Raw genomic sequence first — 20,772 nt, forward strand, 5'->3', positions numbered from 1 at the left:
TTTAAATACACTTTTAAATATGCACTTGGATCAAAGAAGAAATAATGGAACTTAGAAAATATTTAGAACTAAATAATAATAAAAATACTAAATTTCAAAACTTCTTTGAAGAAGCTGAAGTGGCAGTTAGAGGGAAATTTATAGCCTTATATGCTTACATCAAAAAATAAAAAAGACTGAAAACCAATGTATCAAATACCTAACACAAAACTTTAGAGAGAAAAATTTTTAAATAGAGGAAATAAGAAAGATAAGAACAAAAGTCAATAAAATAATATTTTTAAAAGCTGTAAGAGGGGTTCAAGAAAGCTAAAAGCTGGTTCTTTGAAACTACTAGTAAGATAAACTTCAGACAATACTGATCAAGAAAAAAGAAAGTATAAATAAGCATTATTAGAAGTCACAAGAGGAACAAGACTATAGATAGAGCAGCCAAAAAATAAAATAAGAATTTAGATGAAAGGAAACTACAACGTATCAAAACTGATGTCCACTATTACACTGAGTCAACGGTTTAAAACTATGCAGACTATTTTACAAGAAAAATTCTACCAAAATATTCAAGGAACAGATCATCTTTATCTCATATAAGCTGAGATTTATACCAAACAGGAAATCAAAATAGGGAATCACAGAATATTAAAACAGGAAGCACTCTTCAACTTATTTTATGAGGTCAGTATGACCTTGATAGCAGAAAAGAACAATAAAAAGAAATTACAGGCCAATATCATTTATTAACATAGTTGTGAATATTGTGAATCAAATATTAGCAAACAAAAAAGGAATGTGTATGATATATAGCCCATAACATACATAACAACCCAAAATGCTAGAATGACTTATCATTACAAAAATCTTGTAATATAATTTTCAAAATTAAGATTAAAGAAGAATCCATATGATCAGTCTAAGGATTGTAGAAAAATTATTGAATAAAATCCAACAACCATTCATAATAGAAACTCTAAGCAAACTAAAAATAGAGGACAATTTCTTCAGACTGATAAATGGCATTTAGCAAACATAGACAGTGATGCATTTCCTTTAAAATCAGGAATAAGGCAAGGATGACCACTTTTGTTTCTTTATTCAACTTTGTACTAAAGGTTAAATCAAACTTCAGTCTAGCTCAATCAAATAAGTAGAAACAAAATATATAATGATTAAAGAAAAACTATCATTGTTCGAAAAAAATTATAATTGTCTAACCAGAAAATCTAAGGTAATCTACAGACACATTATTAGAATTGTTAAGTGTCTGAGCAAGGTTTCTGGATTTAAGGTCAATGAACCAACTATGGTTCCATATACTAATAACAGTAAGAAATCTATTTCTGACCAAAAAAATTTACAATGACAACAAAAAAGTATAAGATATATGGAAGATATCTAACAAAAAACAAATAAGTGTTCTATGGAGAAAAGCATAAAAATCATCAAATGAGACATATGAATTGAGAAATGTGCTCTAGTCATACTATGCCATTCATATTAATATACCATGTTCACATTATGATATTGAGCCTGCAATGTCATAAAAACGTCAGCTGTCTTCAATTTAAAAGATAGTCCAATCAAACAGACCAGTATTGTTATTCGTGAAACTTAACATGCTATTTTCAGAGTGTATACAGAAAAAGAAAAGACCAAGATAATTTTTTTTAAAAGGAAAGAAGGCTGGGAAAGGAAGGAAAGGGAAAGGAAGATTGGGGACCTCATTCTACTAGCTCTTAGAACATAAGAGAAAGTTATAGTTATTACGACAGTGTTATATTGGAACATGGATAGAGACCAAACAAACAGACCAGAGAGGCCAGGCACAGACCCATGCATGTGTGGATATTTAATTTGCTAAATTAAGATACTGCCAAGGGGAGCAGGAAGAACAAAAAGAATTCACTTTTCAATAAAACGTGCTGGGACAATTGGTAATTCATGAGGAAAAAAAAAAAAGAAATTGGATTTCAACTGCACATCACAAGCAAAAGTCAATTCCAAATAGATGAAACACCTCTATGTGAAGAATAACTTTAAAACTCTTGTTAGACAACACAGAAAAATACCTTTATGTCCTCAGCCCATAAGAAAGGATTTTTCAAACAAAAAGAAGAAACGATAAAGGAAACTATTGATGATTTTTACTTCTGTTTCTCAAAAGACAGCAGAAACAAAAGAAATACTACAGATCAATATGAAAAAGAAAAAAAAAGTTATTACAGTGGGCAAAGGATAAGGCTATTTGCAGAAGAGGCAATCTCAATATCAAAAATGAAAAAAAGATGAAAGGCATTCAATCTCACTGGAAATTAAAATTAAAATCTCAATACAATATATATAATTTTATAGTTACAAGACTGGCAGAAATGAAAAGGTTTGACAACATCAAGTGTCACTAAGGTTGTGAGGTTAAAGGAACCCTCGGGTAATGCTGATGGGAATGTAATTTGGTACAACCACTTTGAGAAAAACGTGGTGCTAGCTGATAAAATGAAATGATGTGCATAATCCTGGCACCCAGCAATGCTTCTCCCAAGTATCCACCACTGAGCATTATTTTTCAAATGCAGGTTGCAACCAATTTTTCATTCGTCAAGAAATCAATTCAGTAGATTGAGACTAACTTTTTGTGAGACCAACATTTTTTAATGAGATAGAATAGACTAGGATATACCAGAATGGATTGCAGTAAGGGTAGGTATAGTCATGAAATGCTTGTTTCCATTATTTATAATGTACTCATATAAATATGTATTTAATTACTGGGTTTCAATGTAAATTTTATTTATTACCATAGATTATGGGTAAAAAATGTCTGAAAGCCACTGTCCTGGAGAAATTGTTATAATTCTGCACAAAAAACATGTACAAAAATGTTATTTCTTCTCAACAACAAAAAATTAGAAATAATATTAATGTCCATAAAGAGAAGAATAAATATTTAGTTACAATCACACAGTGGGATACTATATATAACAATGTAAATTAGTGAACTGGAGCTACAGGTATCAACATAGATAAATCTCAAAGCATAATAAAGTAACTTACAGAAGATATGTACAGTTTGATGATATCATTTACAGAACACTTAAAAGCATGCAAAATAATGATTTCATTGTTTAGGGGTATATATATGGGATTGTTTAGGGATATATACAGGAAAAGGAAAAAGACATGCATAGGAATAAACACCAAATTCATAACTGTGGTTACCTCTGCAAAGGAGGGAGGGAATGTGTTGGAGGAGGGTTACATAGTAGGCCTCAAATATATTTAAAAGGTTTTTATTTATTAAGTTCATTGGTGGACATACAAATGTTTGTAATATTATTTCCTATTCTTTGGGAATGTCTGAAATGTTTCATAGTTTTTTAAAAGGGAAAGATACCATATAAACTTAAAAGACATTTGGCTAGAAATTTATAAAGTTTCCAAGAAAAAGATCAGTGAATTTAATACAATAAACAATGACTTTTCTATATCGAAAATACCAGTGAAGAAGGTTTCTGATAAGATGGTAAAGTAGGTAATGCCTTTGTTTCATCTCCTTCCCAAGATTCAGTGGGTGAAACAAACATAAAATACACAAAATGAGTGAAAGCATGGAAATGATTTAAACAAGAGAGCTATTAATAGATCAATATTTTTGATGAATTTCAGGAAGGTGGAAAGCAGATAGGATCTTATTGGAGATAACCCTGAACAGAGAAAACTGCGGCTCAGAACTGGCAGGAGAGATGCTGCACTGCAAATGCAGCGATTCCTTCCAAAAGAATGCCATCTTCCACGCTCAGAGTCAGTACATACAAAGAACAGGCATGGACTATGGGTAACTGTGGCTAATCAAGTAGATGTGTTATTAAAGATCTGTCTACTCAACAGCCATTCCTGGAACACCAGCAAACCCACCCCACCCCCAGCCCACTCCCACCCCTGCCATGCACACACGCATTGGGTAAAGAGCAGCTGGCTGAAGAAAACCTCAGCTAAAGCCTCACGATCTGTTCTCTAACAAACAGTATCAAGGAAGGATGGACAGCATGGGTATTTTATCTATGGAGATGGTTAATAACTGCTACAGTAGAACCAGAGGGGGAAAAGGAATGGCAATTTCAGCTGGCACAAAACTTACTGAAGTCCTTCTTACCCACACCCACACACATACACAAAGTAGTTTTTCTTATTTTGGCATTACACAGTGAGGCTGCCTATTCCCTTCCACTCACGCTAAAGGGAGGTCTGCCAATGTGTGGGATTCAACAGCTTACACAAATCTAGTGATCATTCTAGGGAGAGATTTTATGGTTAAAAAGACCTATTCAGCTGCACAGGAGAGCCAGCCACTCCTTAACATAGTCCTTCATTTAAGGATTACCAGCTATTGAGGCAAATCAAAACCATAAGAGAAAAAAAAGCAAAAAGAATTAGTATGATAACTGACCCTGGAAAAAAGAAGAGACAGTTAAAAAAAAAAAAAAAGAATCCTCAGATTTAAAAGTCTCTTGGCTCTTTTAGGAAAAGGATGCTTCAAAAAAGAAATAGAGGGCTTCCCTAGAGGTGCAGTAGTTGAGAGTCCGCCTGCCGATGCAGGAGACATGGGTTCGTGCCCCGGTCCAGGAGGATCCCACATGCCGCAGAGCGGCTGGGCCCGTGAGCCATGGCTGCTGAGCCTGCGCGTCCGGAACCTGTGCTCCGCAACGGGAGAGACCACAACAGTGAGACGCCCGCGTACCACAAAAAAAAAAAAGAAATAGAGCTGGAAGAGTTTCTGATCTTTTCTTACACATATATTAACAACATCCAATCAATTAATATGCATGATACTTATTATCATGATAATTATACCATATGTATACTTAATAAATCTTTTTCACTTTTAGAAATTAAGACAATTTCCTTTTCCATGTTTACTGCTGCCTAATCTATAAACAGTAATGATCAGACATAATACTCAATAGAAAATTCAGTAAGCAAATTCCTGGATGTGTATAATACATTTTCCAAATGAAAGACAAAACATAGACAGGAATGTGCTAAGGCCAATAGATTTCTGTACTCCACTCTACCAAAGCTTTTTGGATTGTTACCATACCCAATGTCCCTAGGACAGATTAAGTCCGGTCTGAACAGTTCTAGAGACAGCAATGTAACAGATTAATATGGGTGTCTTTTAAAATAATCAAGCCATTTCCAATATTTAAATCCAATCTGGGGAAAGAGCTGGCAGAATTTAGAGGTTCTGGGATAAATCCATGTCTTAGAGAAGGTTCTGAAATTATCCCAACCTCCTAGAAGATATGAGCATTACTTGGCTGAGACTTTCTGGGAAAATTTCAAAATGAAACCAATCTGTAAAATGAGGCCTAGAGATAAGGCATCATCTGTCTCCCAGCTTTTTCCAGTGTACCACTTACAGTACATTTTACTATTTACTAAGGAACTCAACGTCTTGAAAAAGTTAAGAATCAGATTTTACCTTTAAAAGTGCTTAAATGATACCCAAAGAAAACGTAATGTAGTTTTTCTATTGCATGTAAACAAAGAAAACTTGTTAAAAGAACAAATGTTTTTATAAATCCTCAGATGTCTTCTTGGCCTGTATCATGTCATACAGCTGAAAGTCGTATTTCTAGAGCTCTTCATATACGCACAAGTTCAAAATACCTGAGCATCAAGCTGTTATTTAGTTGCTAAACTTGAATAAAACTATAAATCTAATGAAGTTCATCCTCAGAGTTCCAGAGTAGCCTTTCTATAGTTTTGTCCCCACGATGCCAACTCTTCCTTCTGCTCACATGCCAGCTTTCTACCATATTTATATCCTTCTTCAGAGCCAGCAAGCCAAAAAGGACTCTAGAGATGATCTAGCCCTATGTCCTCATTTTAAAGTAATCTGAGGCTTACAGAGTTAAAGTGATTTACCCAAGGTCACACAGATAATGAGAGCTGAAGGAGACCTGCACTTAGCCTCTCATATCCTATGTAACAATGCTCTTTCCACCATACCAAGCTGCCTTTGAAAAACTGCAAAGAATATGATATTTATGCATGTCTTCAAAGCCCTCAACCACTCCTCTCTGTGCCTTTTCCCTCTCAGTGCAACAAGTTATCAACTTTCAGTCAACAATAACCTTCTTTCTTATTAATTCTATTCCTATAACAACACAGGAAAGGATTCAGTATTCATTTACCACTTGTTGATTCATTTACTGATAACATTTGTGCTCCTAATTTTACATTTATCTTTTAGAATAGAAAACACCACAACACTTCCCAAATCAAAATATTATAAAGCTTAACAATTATATCCGCAATTTAAATTCAGAAAAAAACTAAATTACTTTAGATTCTTACTTTGCAGAAAGCAATGCTATAACATTTATTTCATTCCCTTAAAAGAAAAGCCAGAAATCACATATTGATTCCATTTTAATACTCACCACAAAAGTGATTTGATTGTGTCGCAGGTTAAGCTCAGTTAGTGAATCCAGCCCATTAAGATTATCAACATGACTTAAGAGGTTCCTGGCAAGATTTAAAACTCTCAAATCACACAAATGATTGACATTTTCAATTTCAGTAATCTGTTAAAAAATGAGGAAGGGATGATTAGCAGGCATAAATCTCAGGTGTGCATGTTATAAAAATAAAAGACACAGTCATTGAATTCAGTGACAAGTTTATATGAAGACATTTCAAAATCTATTTCCAGTTTCCTCTGTTGTAGATATTATGAAGTTACTTAACTTGTGAAGATTAACTAACAGAACATATTTTATAATTTGACCATGGTTAAGTATATTTTATCAAATAATCAGTAAGTCCATTGTTTGGGCATCTCTAAGTGCCCAACACTGTGCCAGGTCCCATGAAGGTAAAGAGAAATATACGTACTAGCTGTGAAATAGAAACTGTGAGCCCAAGGCATAAGCTCACAATGTTTGGATCAAACCAGACTACCTTTTTGAGAGAAAAGGCAAGGAAAAGGAATGATACCAAGTTCCCCTTGTTAATTCTCCATTTATACTGCAGGATCCTGAGAGCAATCAAGAGTCTGAATGGAAGGAACTAGGATCCCCAGTAGAGGGTGAGGATGGATATTCCTTATTAGTGAAACTGCTTACGAGAGGAGACAGATAATGTTTAGGCAGGGTACAATATGGTGGACTTGAATTATGGAATATACACATGCACATAAGCACTGAACTGCAGCAGAGGAATTTGAGTTGCACAAGTAAGGATAAGTTAAAGGGTATAGCCCACGAAATGATGAGAGCTCAACATGATTTTCAGCCCCACTACTGTAATACAAGCATAGCACACCGGGATGAGTTTCTACATGACCCAGAAATAGGGCTTCTTGCAGAGGGCTTCAACCTTTTAATGTAATGTACTTAAGCAACAATGAGTTATACACAACACTTTTCTTCTGAACATTAAAACAAATTTCACAATCACTGAAAATTAATTTTCTCATCTGTATTGCCATCACAATATTATTTGAAAATTTCTATTTAACACTTCAAAGCAGATATTGGCTAAAATAACCTTTTTTTAAGATTTATAATCCAGTTTTCTATGATATAGTTTGGACCTTCTCTTATATTCGAGAAATACCGTCTAGATTTCACCTACATTCAAGAGGAGAAACCTAAGTATATTTATCACAAATTCAATAATATATAAAGATAATATATGATCATGCTTTAAAATTTGTCCTGAGATTTTTGGTGTAACTAATGTAAAATGAAAATAAAATCTGTAAAAGAAGAAACAAGGTTATCAGTATTTGCAGATTACAGAACTGTACAGTAAGACACAGACAAAAACATTTCAAAACTAAATCGGTGACAGAATTTAAAATGTATAGAATCAGCAAAAAGTAAAATAGACACTGTAGAAAATCAATAATAACAGCATAAGCTTGAGAAATTCTATTAAAATACTAAAAAAATAGAGATAGGTATATGGCAAAGCAATATGTAAATATATACATAAATTTATACATATACATAAAGCTTTTCTGAACTCAAGAAAGATAAATATACAGAATGAAGGGGTACATAACCTGTATATGGTGTATTCTCCCTTCTGCTAATAATCCTGGGACATTTCTTTTAGAAAACTACCTTTCTCCAATTCTATTTGGTCCTGGTGGGACATATAATTAGAATGCCTACATTTTAGTTTGGTCACTCTGAAAAGAAACGTTGTTAACTCTTATATATAGGTATCAATCTGTAATTTAAAAAAAGTCACTGGGGATATTGTTCAGCTTCTTGGTTTGTAATCAGACAGGTCAGAATTGTGTGCAGCATCTCTGATGGAATAGTCTGTTACTTGTTGCAGCCAGGGACAAAGTCACAGGCATAGAGCAAATGACAGAAATTTCAGAAAAAAGGTGGTGTAGGGTGAGAGCAGCGTTCTTGATCAGTTAATAAATTTCACAGCCAGAAGAAGAGATGATAGGAATGTTCAAAAGCCTAATCTTGGGTCACACTGATAAGAGAGAGTCTCAAGGTAGACAGCAGAGCTTTTTAGTATGTCTAGGAAAGCTGGATACTCCAGTCTTATGTATGTGAATATTAGTAACCCAGACTGCTCTATCTGGATAAAGACAACCTTCCTACTCAGCAATAGGAAAGACATCTGCTTCCAGGCAAGCAACCACAGAAGGAGTCAGCTCTCCCTGAAGGAAAAGATGTCACTGAAAGAAAAGATTCTTTTTGAAGCACATTTGTGTCCATGTTAAAGCAAGTGTTTACCAAGAGAACATTTTCTGGTAGACAAAAAAAATCTAGGTCATAAATTGAGAGTCAACCTCCCATATTCCTCTGTATTCTTTACTACTCACATACAATCAATTGCTAAATCTTAATGTTTTTACTTTTTAAATATTTATTCAATCTGCCCCCTTGTTATATCTCTATCGCTACAGCTTTAAGTTGCCATCACTTCTCACCAAGATTATTGAAGTAGTCTCTCAGCTGTTCTCTGTCTCCAGTTTCACCTCCCCTCAACTCTTTACATTCTCCAATCTGTTTCTTGAACACTATCACTATTCCTATCAATGTTTTCACATCCATAAACCAATTATATTTCATTTCACAATGTACATCACGTATCATTTTTATTTCCAATGGAGTAAATTCAAAACACAAAAAACAGTCACTTAATTTTCTTTTAGTTTTTTAACTACCTGATGCTATTTTTTTAGAGTTGCATGTTGTTTCAACTTGAATAATCTATCTCCTGACTTTTTAGTCACCAAGACTGGCTTTGCTTTGAAATACTCCAAATTTTTGTTTATTGGATTTAAATATTTGAAACAAGACTCAGATTTTCATTTAACACATAACACAGGTCAGCTAACAAGGTAACAAGGTGACTTGGTCTAATATTTAGACCAAGTGATACATTATCCATTTACCAGTTGCTCTTATAGATCTTGGATAATGCCCATGAATTCTTAAAGGTATATTATAATATAAAAACCACATAAATCTTATTTCTCATATATACATTTTAAAATAAACTTAAGAAAAATATTGCTACCATAAAATGTTTCACTTATACTGATGAATGGCATTTAAAATAGTGGGTTACAGAAAGATAAAATAGCAATTCTTTACTATATATTCCTTATATAAAGCCTTCCACAGTCTGGCCTTAAACCTACCTCTTTTGCCTCATCTCTCACCATCCCTCAACATGTGCTAAATTCTCCAGAAGTAAAACATACTTATCATGTTGTTTTTAGTCTCAGTGCCTTTATATATGATGCTCTCTTACTGACAAGACTCTAATTCTTCTTCTTCTTCCACCACCATCTAACTAACTGGGTAACTTTCCCTCTACTAGAGTGATACTAACCAGCCTGCAGAGTTGGACAATTCCCAGACATCAACACTCCTCCGTCTGAGTGCACACACAGGCAGACATATAGATGGGGCTGGGATGAGATTAGAACCTAGCAGATGTGGCCTATCTAATACATCTATCAAGGTTTTATTAATTATATTAGCTTTTCAACAAAACAATTAGGACTAACAGCTATTAGAAGGCCTAAAGAGATCACACTGAGGTTTACACCTGACCAATCTCCCAGCAAGTGGGAGATTTGTTCTCAACAGGCAGGGACTCCCAGATCACCCCAACATGTACACTTACCACCTCAGGAGAGGTTTAACCTTCTGCATGAGTATGTAGCTCATGTAGCTATTTATAAATAAGTACTCATATTGCAAAGACTAAAATTTAAATGTAAGAGCAAAGGGTTAAAAAACAGCCAAGATGCTCTGCAAGAGAAGAATAAGGAGAGGGAACATAACAAACCAGACAGAGAAATTAAGACAGACAAATATATGGGTAGACAAACTAATCAAATGGAATAATGATCCAAGGTTATATAGTAATCAGGGAATTAGAAATCAAAACCATAAGGGGACACCACTTTATACCAATTCAATTGGCAAAAATTAAGAAGTCTGAAAATTCCAAATGTTGAAAAGGATGTGAAGCAACAGGATCTATTATGTGTTACTGGTGGGAGTATAAACTGGTACAATCACTTTGGAAGACAATTTGGCATTAACTTTTAAAGTTACACATTTAAATAACCTGTGACCCATCAGTTTCACTCCTAGATATATACCCTAGAGTACATATGATGTATGGAAGAAACATGTACAAGAATGTTCTTAGAAGTACTATCCTAATAGGAAACAAAACCCAAACAAACAAAAAGGAATCAACCCAAATGTCTATCAATAATAAAACAGAGAAAAAGGTTTCTGTGTAATCAAACCATGGAACATACAACAATAAAGATAAACTACAGCTATGTAGTCAAAATAGATGAAACTCAGTAACATAATGTTGTATCCAAAAAGCAAACACTGATGACAATATATAGTTTGACACCTTTTTTTTAAATTAAAAGACAATACTACTAAACAATACATTATTTAGACACTTATATATGTGATCAAACCAACTAAAAACACCAATAAAAGAATGATAAATGTGAAATCCAGAATAGTGTTGTCTTGGAATAAAGAAGGAACACTTAAGTAGAAGAAAATCGTTCGTAATATTCTAGTTCTTGGGTTGGGGTCGGCTATAAGTTAATAAAAGACTAAATAAGAATCAAAATTGTCATAACTATAAGAATTCTAAATGTTTTATAAGTTTTATCTGTCACTTACCACTGAGGAATTACCAAACCTTATATAAATGAGCTTAATACCTTAATACCAAAGCTAATCTCACTGAATCAGTGAAGTAACTTTGGAAAAATTCAACACAAGTATAATTCTTAAAACTTTCATACGAAATTTCCTAGAGCTTTTTCAAATAAGAAAGAAATGAAAGGGCTTTAACAATACCTGATTTCCATGAAGGTCCAAGACATCTAAGCTTTTTAGGTTCTCCAGATTTGAGATTTTCTTGATTCTGAAAATCAGAGTAAGCAGAGTAGAAATACAGATGTACCACATCTATTGTAAATCAAAAACTCTAAGGCATAACTCATTTTCATTTATTCTTTCTAGATAGATAGGCAGGCAGATAGACACAGAAATATATATAGAGAGAAATTATATAAAATTATATATTAAAACCTTTTTTTCATTGATTTAATTATAATGTTAAAGATGCAGTCCCATTGGGGAAATGTCCCAAAGTCAGCTTGAAAGTCCTATCTTTAGGAAAGAACAATTCTACTTCTAGGAACTTTAGCACAAAGCACTTATTCAAGGCAATTCCTTTCACCTTAGAATACAGCCTAAATTCCTTACCTCAGTCCTCAAGGCCCTAAACTCTCTGGCTACTGACTCTTCCTCCAGCATATCTCCTACCAAGACTCCAGCGCACCCAGTCACTCTGCTCCAGCCACAGGAGCTTTCTTGCCACCTCTAACTTGACAAATTCATTTCTGCCTGGGGTGTTTACCCTTGCTGTTCCTTCTTCCTTAATGTTCTTCCCCCAGAACTTCACATGGTTGGTTCACTCCTTCACGTTATTCAAGCCTTAGCTCAAATATCTTCTCGAAGCAGCCTTTCCAGATGACCCTATCAAAAAGAGCTCTTGAGGAGACCTTCAAGATGGCGGAGGATTAAGACGGAGAGATCACCTTCCTCCCCACAGATACACCAGAAATACATATACACGTGGAACAACTGCTACAGAACACCTACTGAACGCTGGCAGAAGACTTCAGACCTACCAAAAGGCAAGAAACTCCCCACGTACCTGGGTAGGGCAAGAGAAAAAGGAATAAACAGAGACAAAAGGATAGGGACGGGACCTGCACCTGTGGGAGGGAGCTGTGAAGGAGGAAAGGATTCCACACACTAGAAGCCCCTTCGCGGGCGGAGACTGCGGGTGGCGGAGGGGGGAAGCTTCGGTGCCGCGGAGGAGAGCACAGCAACAGGGCTGCGGAGGGCAAAGCGGAGAGATTCCCGCACAGAGGGTCAGGGCCGACCAGCACTCACCAGCCTGAGAGGCTTGTCTGCTCACCCGCCGGGGCGGGGTTAGTGCGCCATGGCTAGCCGGGAGGGAGTCCAGGGAAAAGTCTGGACCTGCCAAAGAGGCAAGAGACTTTTTCTTCCCTCTTTGTTTCCTGGTGCGCGAGGAGAGGGGATTAAGAGCGCTCCTTAAAGGAGCTCCAGAGACGGGCGCGAGCCGCGGCTAAAAGCGCGGACCCCAGAGACGGGCATGAGACGCTAAGGCTGCTGCTGCCGCCACCACCAAGAAGCCTGTGTGCGAGCAAAGGTCACTATCCACACCCTCCTTCCGGGGAGCCTGTGCAGCCCGCCACTGCCAGGGTCCCGGGATCCAGGGTCACTCCCGCGAGAGAACGCACGGCGCGCCTCAGGCTGTTGGAACGTCATGCAACGTCACGCCGGCCTCTGCCGCCACAGGCCCGCCCCGCACTCCGTGCCCCTCCCTCCCCCCCCCCCCCCCCCGCCCCGGCCTGAGTGAGCCAGAGTCCCCGAATCAGCGGCTCCTTTAACCCCGTCCTGTCTGAGCGGAAAAACAGACGCCCTCTGGCGACCTACACACAGAGGCGGGGCCAAATCCAAACCTGAGCCTCTGGGAGCTGTGAAAACAAAGAAGAGCAAGGGAAATGTCTCCCAGCAGCCTCAGAAGCAGCGGATTAAAGCTCCACAATCAACTTCATGTACCCTGCATCTGTGGAATACATGAATACACAACCAATCATCCCAAATTAAGGAGGTGGACTTTGAGAGCAAGATTTATGATTTTTTCCCCTTTTCCTCTTTTTGTGAGTGTGTATGCTTCTGTGTGAGATTATGTCTGTATAGCTTTGCTTCCACCATTTGTCCTAGGGTTCCATCCGTTTTTTTTTTTTAATTTTTTCTTCTTTTCTTCCTTAATAATTACTTTTTTATTTTAACAACTTTATTATATTTTATCTTAATTTTATTTTATTTTATCTTCTTTCTTTTTTTCTTTCCCTCCTTCCTTCCTCTCTCCCTCCCTCCCTCCCTCCTTTCTTTCTTTCTACTTCTACTAATTCTTTCTTTCTACTTTTTCTCCCTTTTATTCTGAGCCATGTGGATGAAAGGCTCTTAGTGCTGCAGCCAGGAGTCAGTGCTGTGCCTCTGAGGTGGGAGAGCCAACTTCAGGACACTGGTCCACAAGAGACCTCCCAGCTCCACATAATATCAAACGGCGAAAATCTCCCAGAGATCTCCACCTCAACACCAGCACCCAGCTTCACTCAACGACCAGCAAGCTACAGTGCTGGACATCCTATGCCAAACAACTAGCAAGACAGGAACACAACCCCACCCATTAGCAGAGAGGCTGCCTAAAATCATAATAAGTCCACAGACACCCCAAAACACACCACCAGACGTGGACCTGCCCACCAGAAAGACAAGATCCAGCCTCATCCACCAGAACACAGGCACTAGTCCCCTCCACCAGGGAGCCTACACAGCCCACTGAACCAACCATAGCCACTGGGGATAGACACCAAAAACAATGGGAACTACAAACCTGCAGCCTGCAAAAAGGAGACCCCAAACACAGTATAATAAGCAAAATGAGAAGACAGAAAAACACACAGCAGATGAAGGAGCAAGATAAAAACCCACCAAACCTAACAAATGAAGAGGAAATAGGCAGTCTACCTGAAAAAGAATTCAGAATAATGATAGTAAAGATGATCCAAAATCTTGGAAATAGAATAGACAAAATGCAAGAAACATTTAACAAGGACCTAGAAGAACTAAAGATGAAACAAACAACGATGAACAACACAATAAATGAAAGTAAAAATACTCTAGATGGGATCAATAGCAGAATACCTGAGGCAGAAGAACAGATAAGTGACCTGGAAGATAAAATAGTGGAAATAACTACTGCAGAGCAGAATAAAGAAAAAAGAATGAAAAGAACTGAGGACAGTCTCAGAGACCTCTGGGACAACATTAAACGCACCTACATATGAATTATAGGGGTTCCAGAAGAAGAAGAGAAAAAAAGGGACTGAGAAAATATTTGAAGAGATTATAGTTGGAAACTTCCCTAATATGGGAAATGAAATAGTTAATCAAGTCCAGGAAGCACAGAGAGTCCCATACAGGATAAATCCAAGGAGAAATACACCAAGACACATATTATTCAAACTATCAAAAATTAAATACAAAGAAAACATATTAAAAGCAGCAAGGGAAAAACAACAAATAACACACAAGGGAATCCCCATAAGGTTAACAGCTGATCTTTCAGCAGAAACTCTGCAAGCCAGAAGGGACTGGCAGGACATATTTAAAGTGATGAAGGAGAAAAACCTGCAACCAAGATTACTCTACCCAGCAAGGATCTCATTCAGATTTGATGGAGAAAGTAAAACCTTTACAGACAAGCAAAAGCTGAGAGAGTTCATCACCACCAAACCAGCTTTACAACAACTGCTAAAGGAACTTCTCTAGGCAAGAAACACAAGAGAAGGAAAAGACCTACAATAACAAACCCAAAACATTAAGAAAATGGGAATAGGAACACACATATCGATAATTATCTTAAATGTAAATGGACTAAATGCTCCCACCAAAAGACACAGATTGGCTGAATGGAAACAAAAACAAGACCCATATATTTGCTGTCTACAAGAGACCCACTTCAGACCTAGAGACACATACAGACTGAAAGTAAGGGGATGGAAAAAGATATTTCACACAAATGGAAAACAAAAGAAAGCTGGAGTAGCAATTCTCATATCAGACAAAATAGACTTTAAAATAAAGACTATTAGAAGAGACAAAGAAGGACACTACATAATGATCAAGGGATTGATCCAAGAAGAAGATATAACAATTGTAAATATTTATGCACCCAACATAGGAGCACCTCAATACATAAGGCAAATACTAACAGCCATAAAAGGGGAAATCGACAGGAACACAATCATAGTAGGGGACTTTAACACCCCACTTTCACCAATGGACAGATCATCCAAAATGAAAATAAATAAGGAAACACAAGCTTTAAATGATACATTAAACAAGATGAACTTAATTGATATTTATAGGACTTTCCATCCAAAAACAACAGAATACACATTTTTCTCAAGTGCTCATGGAACATTCTCCAGGATAGATCATATCTTGGGTCACAAGTCAAGCCTTGGTAAATTTAAGAAAATTGAAATTGTATCAAGTATCTTTTCCGACCACAATGCTATGAGACTAGATATCAATTACAGGAAAAGATCTGTAAAAAATACAAACACATGGAGGCTAAACAATACACTACTTAATAACGAAGTGATCACTGAAGAAATCAAAGAGGAAATCAAAAAATACCTAGAAACAAATGGCAATGGAGACACGACGACCCAAAGTCTATGGGATGCAGCAAAAGCAGTTCTAAGAGGGAAGTTTATAGCAATACAATCCTACCTTAAGAAACAGGAAACATCTCGAATAAACAACCTAACCTTGAACCTAAAGCAATTAGAGAAAGAAGAACAAAAAAACCCTAAGGTTAGCAGAAGGAAAAAAATCATAAAGATCAGATCAGAAATAAATGAAAAAGAAATGAAGGAAACGATAGCAAAGATCAATAAAACTAAAAGCTGGTTCTTTGAGAAGATAAACAAAATTGATGAACCATTAGCCAGACTCATCAAGAAAAAAAGGGATAAGACTCAAATCAATAGAATTATAAATGAAAAAGGAGAAGTAACAACTGACACTGCAGAAATACAAAAGATCATGAGAGATTACTACAAGCAACTCTATGCCAATAAAATGGACAACCTAGAAGAAATGGACAAATTCTTAGAAATGCACAACCTGCCAAGACTGAATCAGGAAGAAATAGAAAATATGAACAGACCAATCACAAGCACTGAAATTGAAACTGTGATTAAAAATCTTCCAACAAACAAAAGCCCAGGACCAGATAGCTTCACAGGCGAATTCTATCAAACATTTAGAGAAGAGCTAACACCCATCCTTCTCAAACTCTTCCAACATACAGCAGCGGGAGGAACACTCCCAAACTCATTCTACGAGGCCACCATCACCCTGATACCAAAACCAGACAAGGATGTCACAAAGAAAGAAAACTACAGGCCAATATCACTGATGAACACAAATGCAAAAATCCTCAACAAAATGCTAGCAAACAGAATCCAACAGCACATTAAATGGATTATACACCATGATCAAGTGGGGTTTATCCCAGGAATGCAAGGATTCTTCAATATACGCAAATCAATCAACGTGATACAGCCAACATCGTCATCAATGGTGAAAAACTGAAAGCATTTCCTCTAAAATCAGGAACAAGACAAGGTTGCCCACTCTCACCACTCTTATTCAACATAGTTTTGGAAGTTTTAGCCACAGCGATCAGAGCAGAAAAAGAAATAAAAGGAATCCAAATCGGAAAAGAAGAAGTAAAACTGTCACTGTTTGCAGATGACATGATACTGTACGTAGAGAATCCTAAACATGCTACCAGAAAACTACTAGAGCTAATCAATGAATTTGGTAAAGTGGCAGGATACAAAATTAATGCACAGAAATCTCTGGCATTCCTATACACTAATGATGAAAAATCTGAACGTGAAATCAAGAAAACACTCCCATTTACCACTGCGACAAAAAGAATAAAATATCTAGAAATAAACCTACCTAAGGAGACAAAAGACCTGTATGCAGAAAACTATAAGACACTGATGAAAGAAATTAAAGATGATACAAATAGATGGAGAGATATACCATGTTCTTGGATTGGAAGAATCAACATTGTGAAAATGACTCTACCACCCAAAGCAGTCTACCGATTCAATGCAATCCCTATCAAACTACCGCTGGCATTTTTCACAGAACTAGAACAAAAAATTTCACAATTTGTATGGAAACACAAAAGACCCCGAATAGCCAAAGCAATCTTGAGAACGAAAAACGGAGCTGGAGGAATCAGGCTCCCTGACTTCAGACTGTACTACAAAGCTGCAGTAATCAAGACAGTATGGTACTGGCACAAAAACAGAAATATAGATCAATGGAACAGGATAGAAAGCCCAGAGATAAACCCACGCACATATGGTCACCTTTTCTTTGATAAAGGAAGCAGGAATGTACAGTGGAGAAAGGACAGCCTCTTCAATAAGTGGTGCTGGGAAAACTGGACAGGTACATGTAAAAGTATGAAATTAGATCACTCCCTAACACCATACACAAATATAAGCTCAAAATGGGTTAAAGACCTAAATGTAAGGCCAGAAACTATAAAACTCTTAGAGGAAAACATAGGCAGAACACTCTATGACATCAATCACAGCACGATCCTTTTTGGCCCACCTCCTAGAGAAATGGAAATAAAAACAAAAATAAACAAATGGGACCTAATGAAACTTAAAAGCTTTTGCACAGCAAAGTAAACCATAAACAAGACCAAAGACAACCCTCAGAATGGGAGAAAATATTTGCAAATGAAGCAACTGACAAAGGATTAATCTCCAAAATTTATAAGCAGCTCATGCAGCTCAATAACAAAAAAACAAACAACCCAATCCAAAAATGGGCCGAAGACCTAAATAGACATTTCTCCAAAGAAGATATACAGACTGCCAACAAACACATGAAAGAATGCTCAATATCATTAATCATTAGAGAAATGCAAATCAAAACTACAGTGAGATATCATCTCACACCAGTCAGAATGGCCATCATCAAAAAATCTAGAAACAATAAATGCTGGAGAGGGTGTGGAGAAAAGGGAACCCTCTTGCACTGTTGGTGGGAATGTAAATTGATATAGCCACTGTGGAGAACAGTATGGAGGTTCCTTAAAAAACTACAAATAGAACTACCATATGACTGAGCAATCCCACTACTGGGCATATACCCTGAGAAAACCATAATTCAAAAAGAGTCATGTACCAAAATGTTCATTGCAGCTCTATTTACAATAGCCAGGACATGGAAAGAACCTAAGTGCCCATCATCGGATGAATGGATAAAGATGTGGCACATATATACAATGGAATATTACTCAGCCATAAAAAGAAACGAAGTTGAGCTATTTGTAATGAGGTGGATAGACCTAGAGTCTGTCATACAGAGTGAAGTAAGTCAGAAAGAGAAAGACAAATACCGTATGCTAACACATATATATGGAATTTAAGAAAAAAAATATGTCATGAAGAACCTAGGGGTAAGACAGGAATAAAGACACAGACCTACTGGAGAATGGACTTGAGGATATGGGGAGGGGGAGGGGTGAGCTGTGACAGGTGAGAGAGTGGCATGGACATGTGTACACTACCAAACGTAAAATAGATAGCTAGTGGGAAGCAGCCGCACAGCACAGGGAGATCAGCTCGGTGCTTTGTGACCGCCTGGAGGGGTGGGATAGGGAGGGTGGGAGGAAGGGAGATGCAAGAGGGAAGAGATATGGGAGCATATGTATATGTATAACTGATTCACTTTGTTATAAAGCAGAAACTAACACACCATTGTAAAGCAATTATACTCCAATAAAAAAATAAATTAAAAAATAAAACAAACATAAAGGCCAAAGTCTGCTATTTACTTCCGCATAAGTTATGGCACTGGAAAGCAATAGAAATAATAAAATATACACTTAATAAATGTTACTTGGTTTGAATAATTGTCAGACTGAATCTCATAAAACAAATTATGACTGAATCTAAATCCATTTAAGTAATCTTTCAAAAATTTTAGTCTATTAGTTTCTTAAGTATTATTCAATTTTGAGTTGCCATCTAAACACCATAGGATTCAACGTTCGTCCTAAGTATAACAAACAAAAGCTGATCTGCAAAGATTACCTGTTTTTCCCCAACAGAAGGACACGGAGGGATCTCAGAGTAGAAAGCCCACTAATTTCTTCAATCTGGTTATCATATAAATCCAAGAATATTAGCCTCTGCAGATTAGAAATATTTTGGATCCGAGTTATAAAATTGTGTTGAAAGTTCAACAGACGAAGGTGTTCTTCCCCATCGATGATAGGACATACAGTCAGCTTTTGCCTAGAAAACATTTTTTAAAGTTAATAAGGTTCTGATTTAGCAGTCCACCTCCTCTTACAAATACTAATAGTAGTATCTTTATGCTCCCATGTTGTGAGGAGAAAAAGATAAATAGAACCACTTCTTGCCTCCATGAACTAAGCATTGTAGATCTAAGTGTAATTCACTCATATAAAAGCCAGTATACTTTGGCCAGGGTAATTATTAAAATTAAGTCTCATTCTAATTGCATTAAAAAAACTCCAACATTAATTATTTCACATAAAATTAACATCATCAAATACTCAATGTAATTGCCTTCTGCAGTAGAGGGTGAGATGATTCAAAGAACCATGTCACACAACCAGAGAAGTGCATTTGCCATCAATCCACTGCTGAGGCATTGCTAAGCTAGGAAGTTTGGTTAACCATTTGCTATCAGATATTCACTGCTAAGCTAAAGGTATGCACAGCAGAGATAGTTTCCCTGCTGGTTATAGTGCTAAGGTAAGGCTGAAATCCTTCATCCACCATTCTACTGCTGATACTTTCCTAGATTTAAAGATGGGGATCAAGTCCTAAACATACTTATGCATTCAGAATTTTTTGAGAGTTTATTTTGTCCCAGGTTCTGTTCTAGGTGCTGGAAATACAGAACTAAACAAAACTCCCAGTGTCTGTAGAGCTTATATTCTAGTGGGAGGAGACAAACAATAAACTTAATAAGTTAAATATTTAATATGTTAGAGGGTGATAAGTGCTAAGAAGGAAAATAAAGCAGAGAAAGGGGCTGGGGACAGTCAGGATTGAAGGAGTTACAGCTTTGGAGAGGGTGGCCAGGGAAGGCTATCCCTAGGTGACGACACTTGAGTAAAGATCTGAAGGAGGTAAAGACAGTGAGTCTACAGATATGTGGTGGAACAGCATTCCAGGCAGAGAGAACAGCAAATGCAAAAGGCCTGAGGTTTAAGCATGCTTGGTGTATTCAAGGAGCAACAAGGAGGCAGGTATGGCTGTAGCAGGGTGAGTGAAGGAGAGATTAGGAGGCTGTGAGCCAATGAGGTAAAAGGGAACTCAACTGGATAGGGCAGAGAAGCCCATGTGAGGACTATATTTTGAAGTTTTACCTATAGTACTGTTTTAGAGTATAGTCAAGCTCTTTTACGTTATATAGATATAAAATTTCTCCACATACCCTTGGAAGGATAAATTTAAAAACTGGTAACAGTGATTATACCTAGGTAGGA

At 36.8% G+C, this 20,772-nt stretch overlaps 1 protein-coding gene across 4 annotated transcripts in view; it reads right to left on the reverse strand.

Moving 5' to 3' along the window:
• The window catches only part of LRRC49 (leucine rich repeat containing 49), a 130,037-nt gene that overhangs the window by 100,727 nt on the left and 8,538 nt on the right, over window positions 1-20,772 (reverse strand). For all 4 annotated transcript variants that reach the window (XM_033439978.2, XM_004276255.4, XM_049705840.1 and 1 more), the window contains 3 exons: window positions 19,343-19,546; window positions 11,388-11,454; window positions 6,441-6,584 (listed from right to left, as the gene is read on the reverse strand). In XM_033439978.2, the coding sequence (XP_033295869.2) occupies window positions 6,441-6,584; window positions 11,388-11,454; window positions 19,343-19,546 (415 nt within the window). The remainder of the gene's footprint in view (window positions 1-6,440; window positions 6,585-11,387; window positions 11,455-19,342; window positions 19,547-20,772) is intronic.

The sequence above is a fragment of the Orcinus orca genome, chromosome 2 (genome assembly GCF_937001465.1).
Source record: "Orcinus orca chromosome 2, mOrcOrc1.1, whole genome shotgun sequence".
In the NCBI taxonomy this organism is placed as follows: Eukaryota; Metazoa; Chordata; class Mammalia; order Artiodactyla; family Delphinidae; genus Orcinus; species Orcinus orca.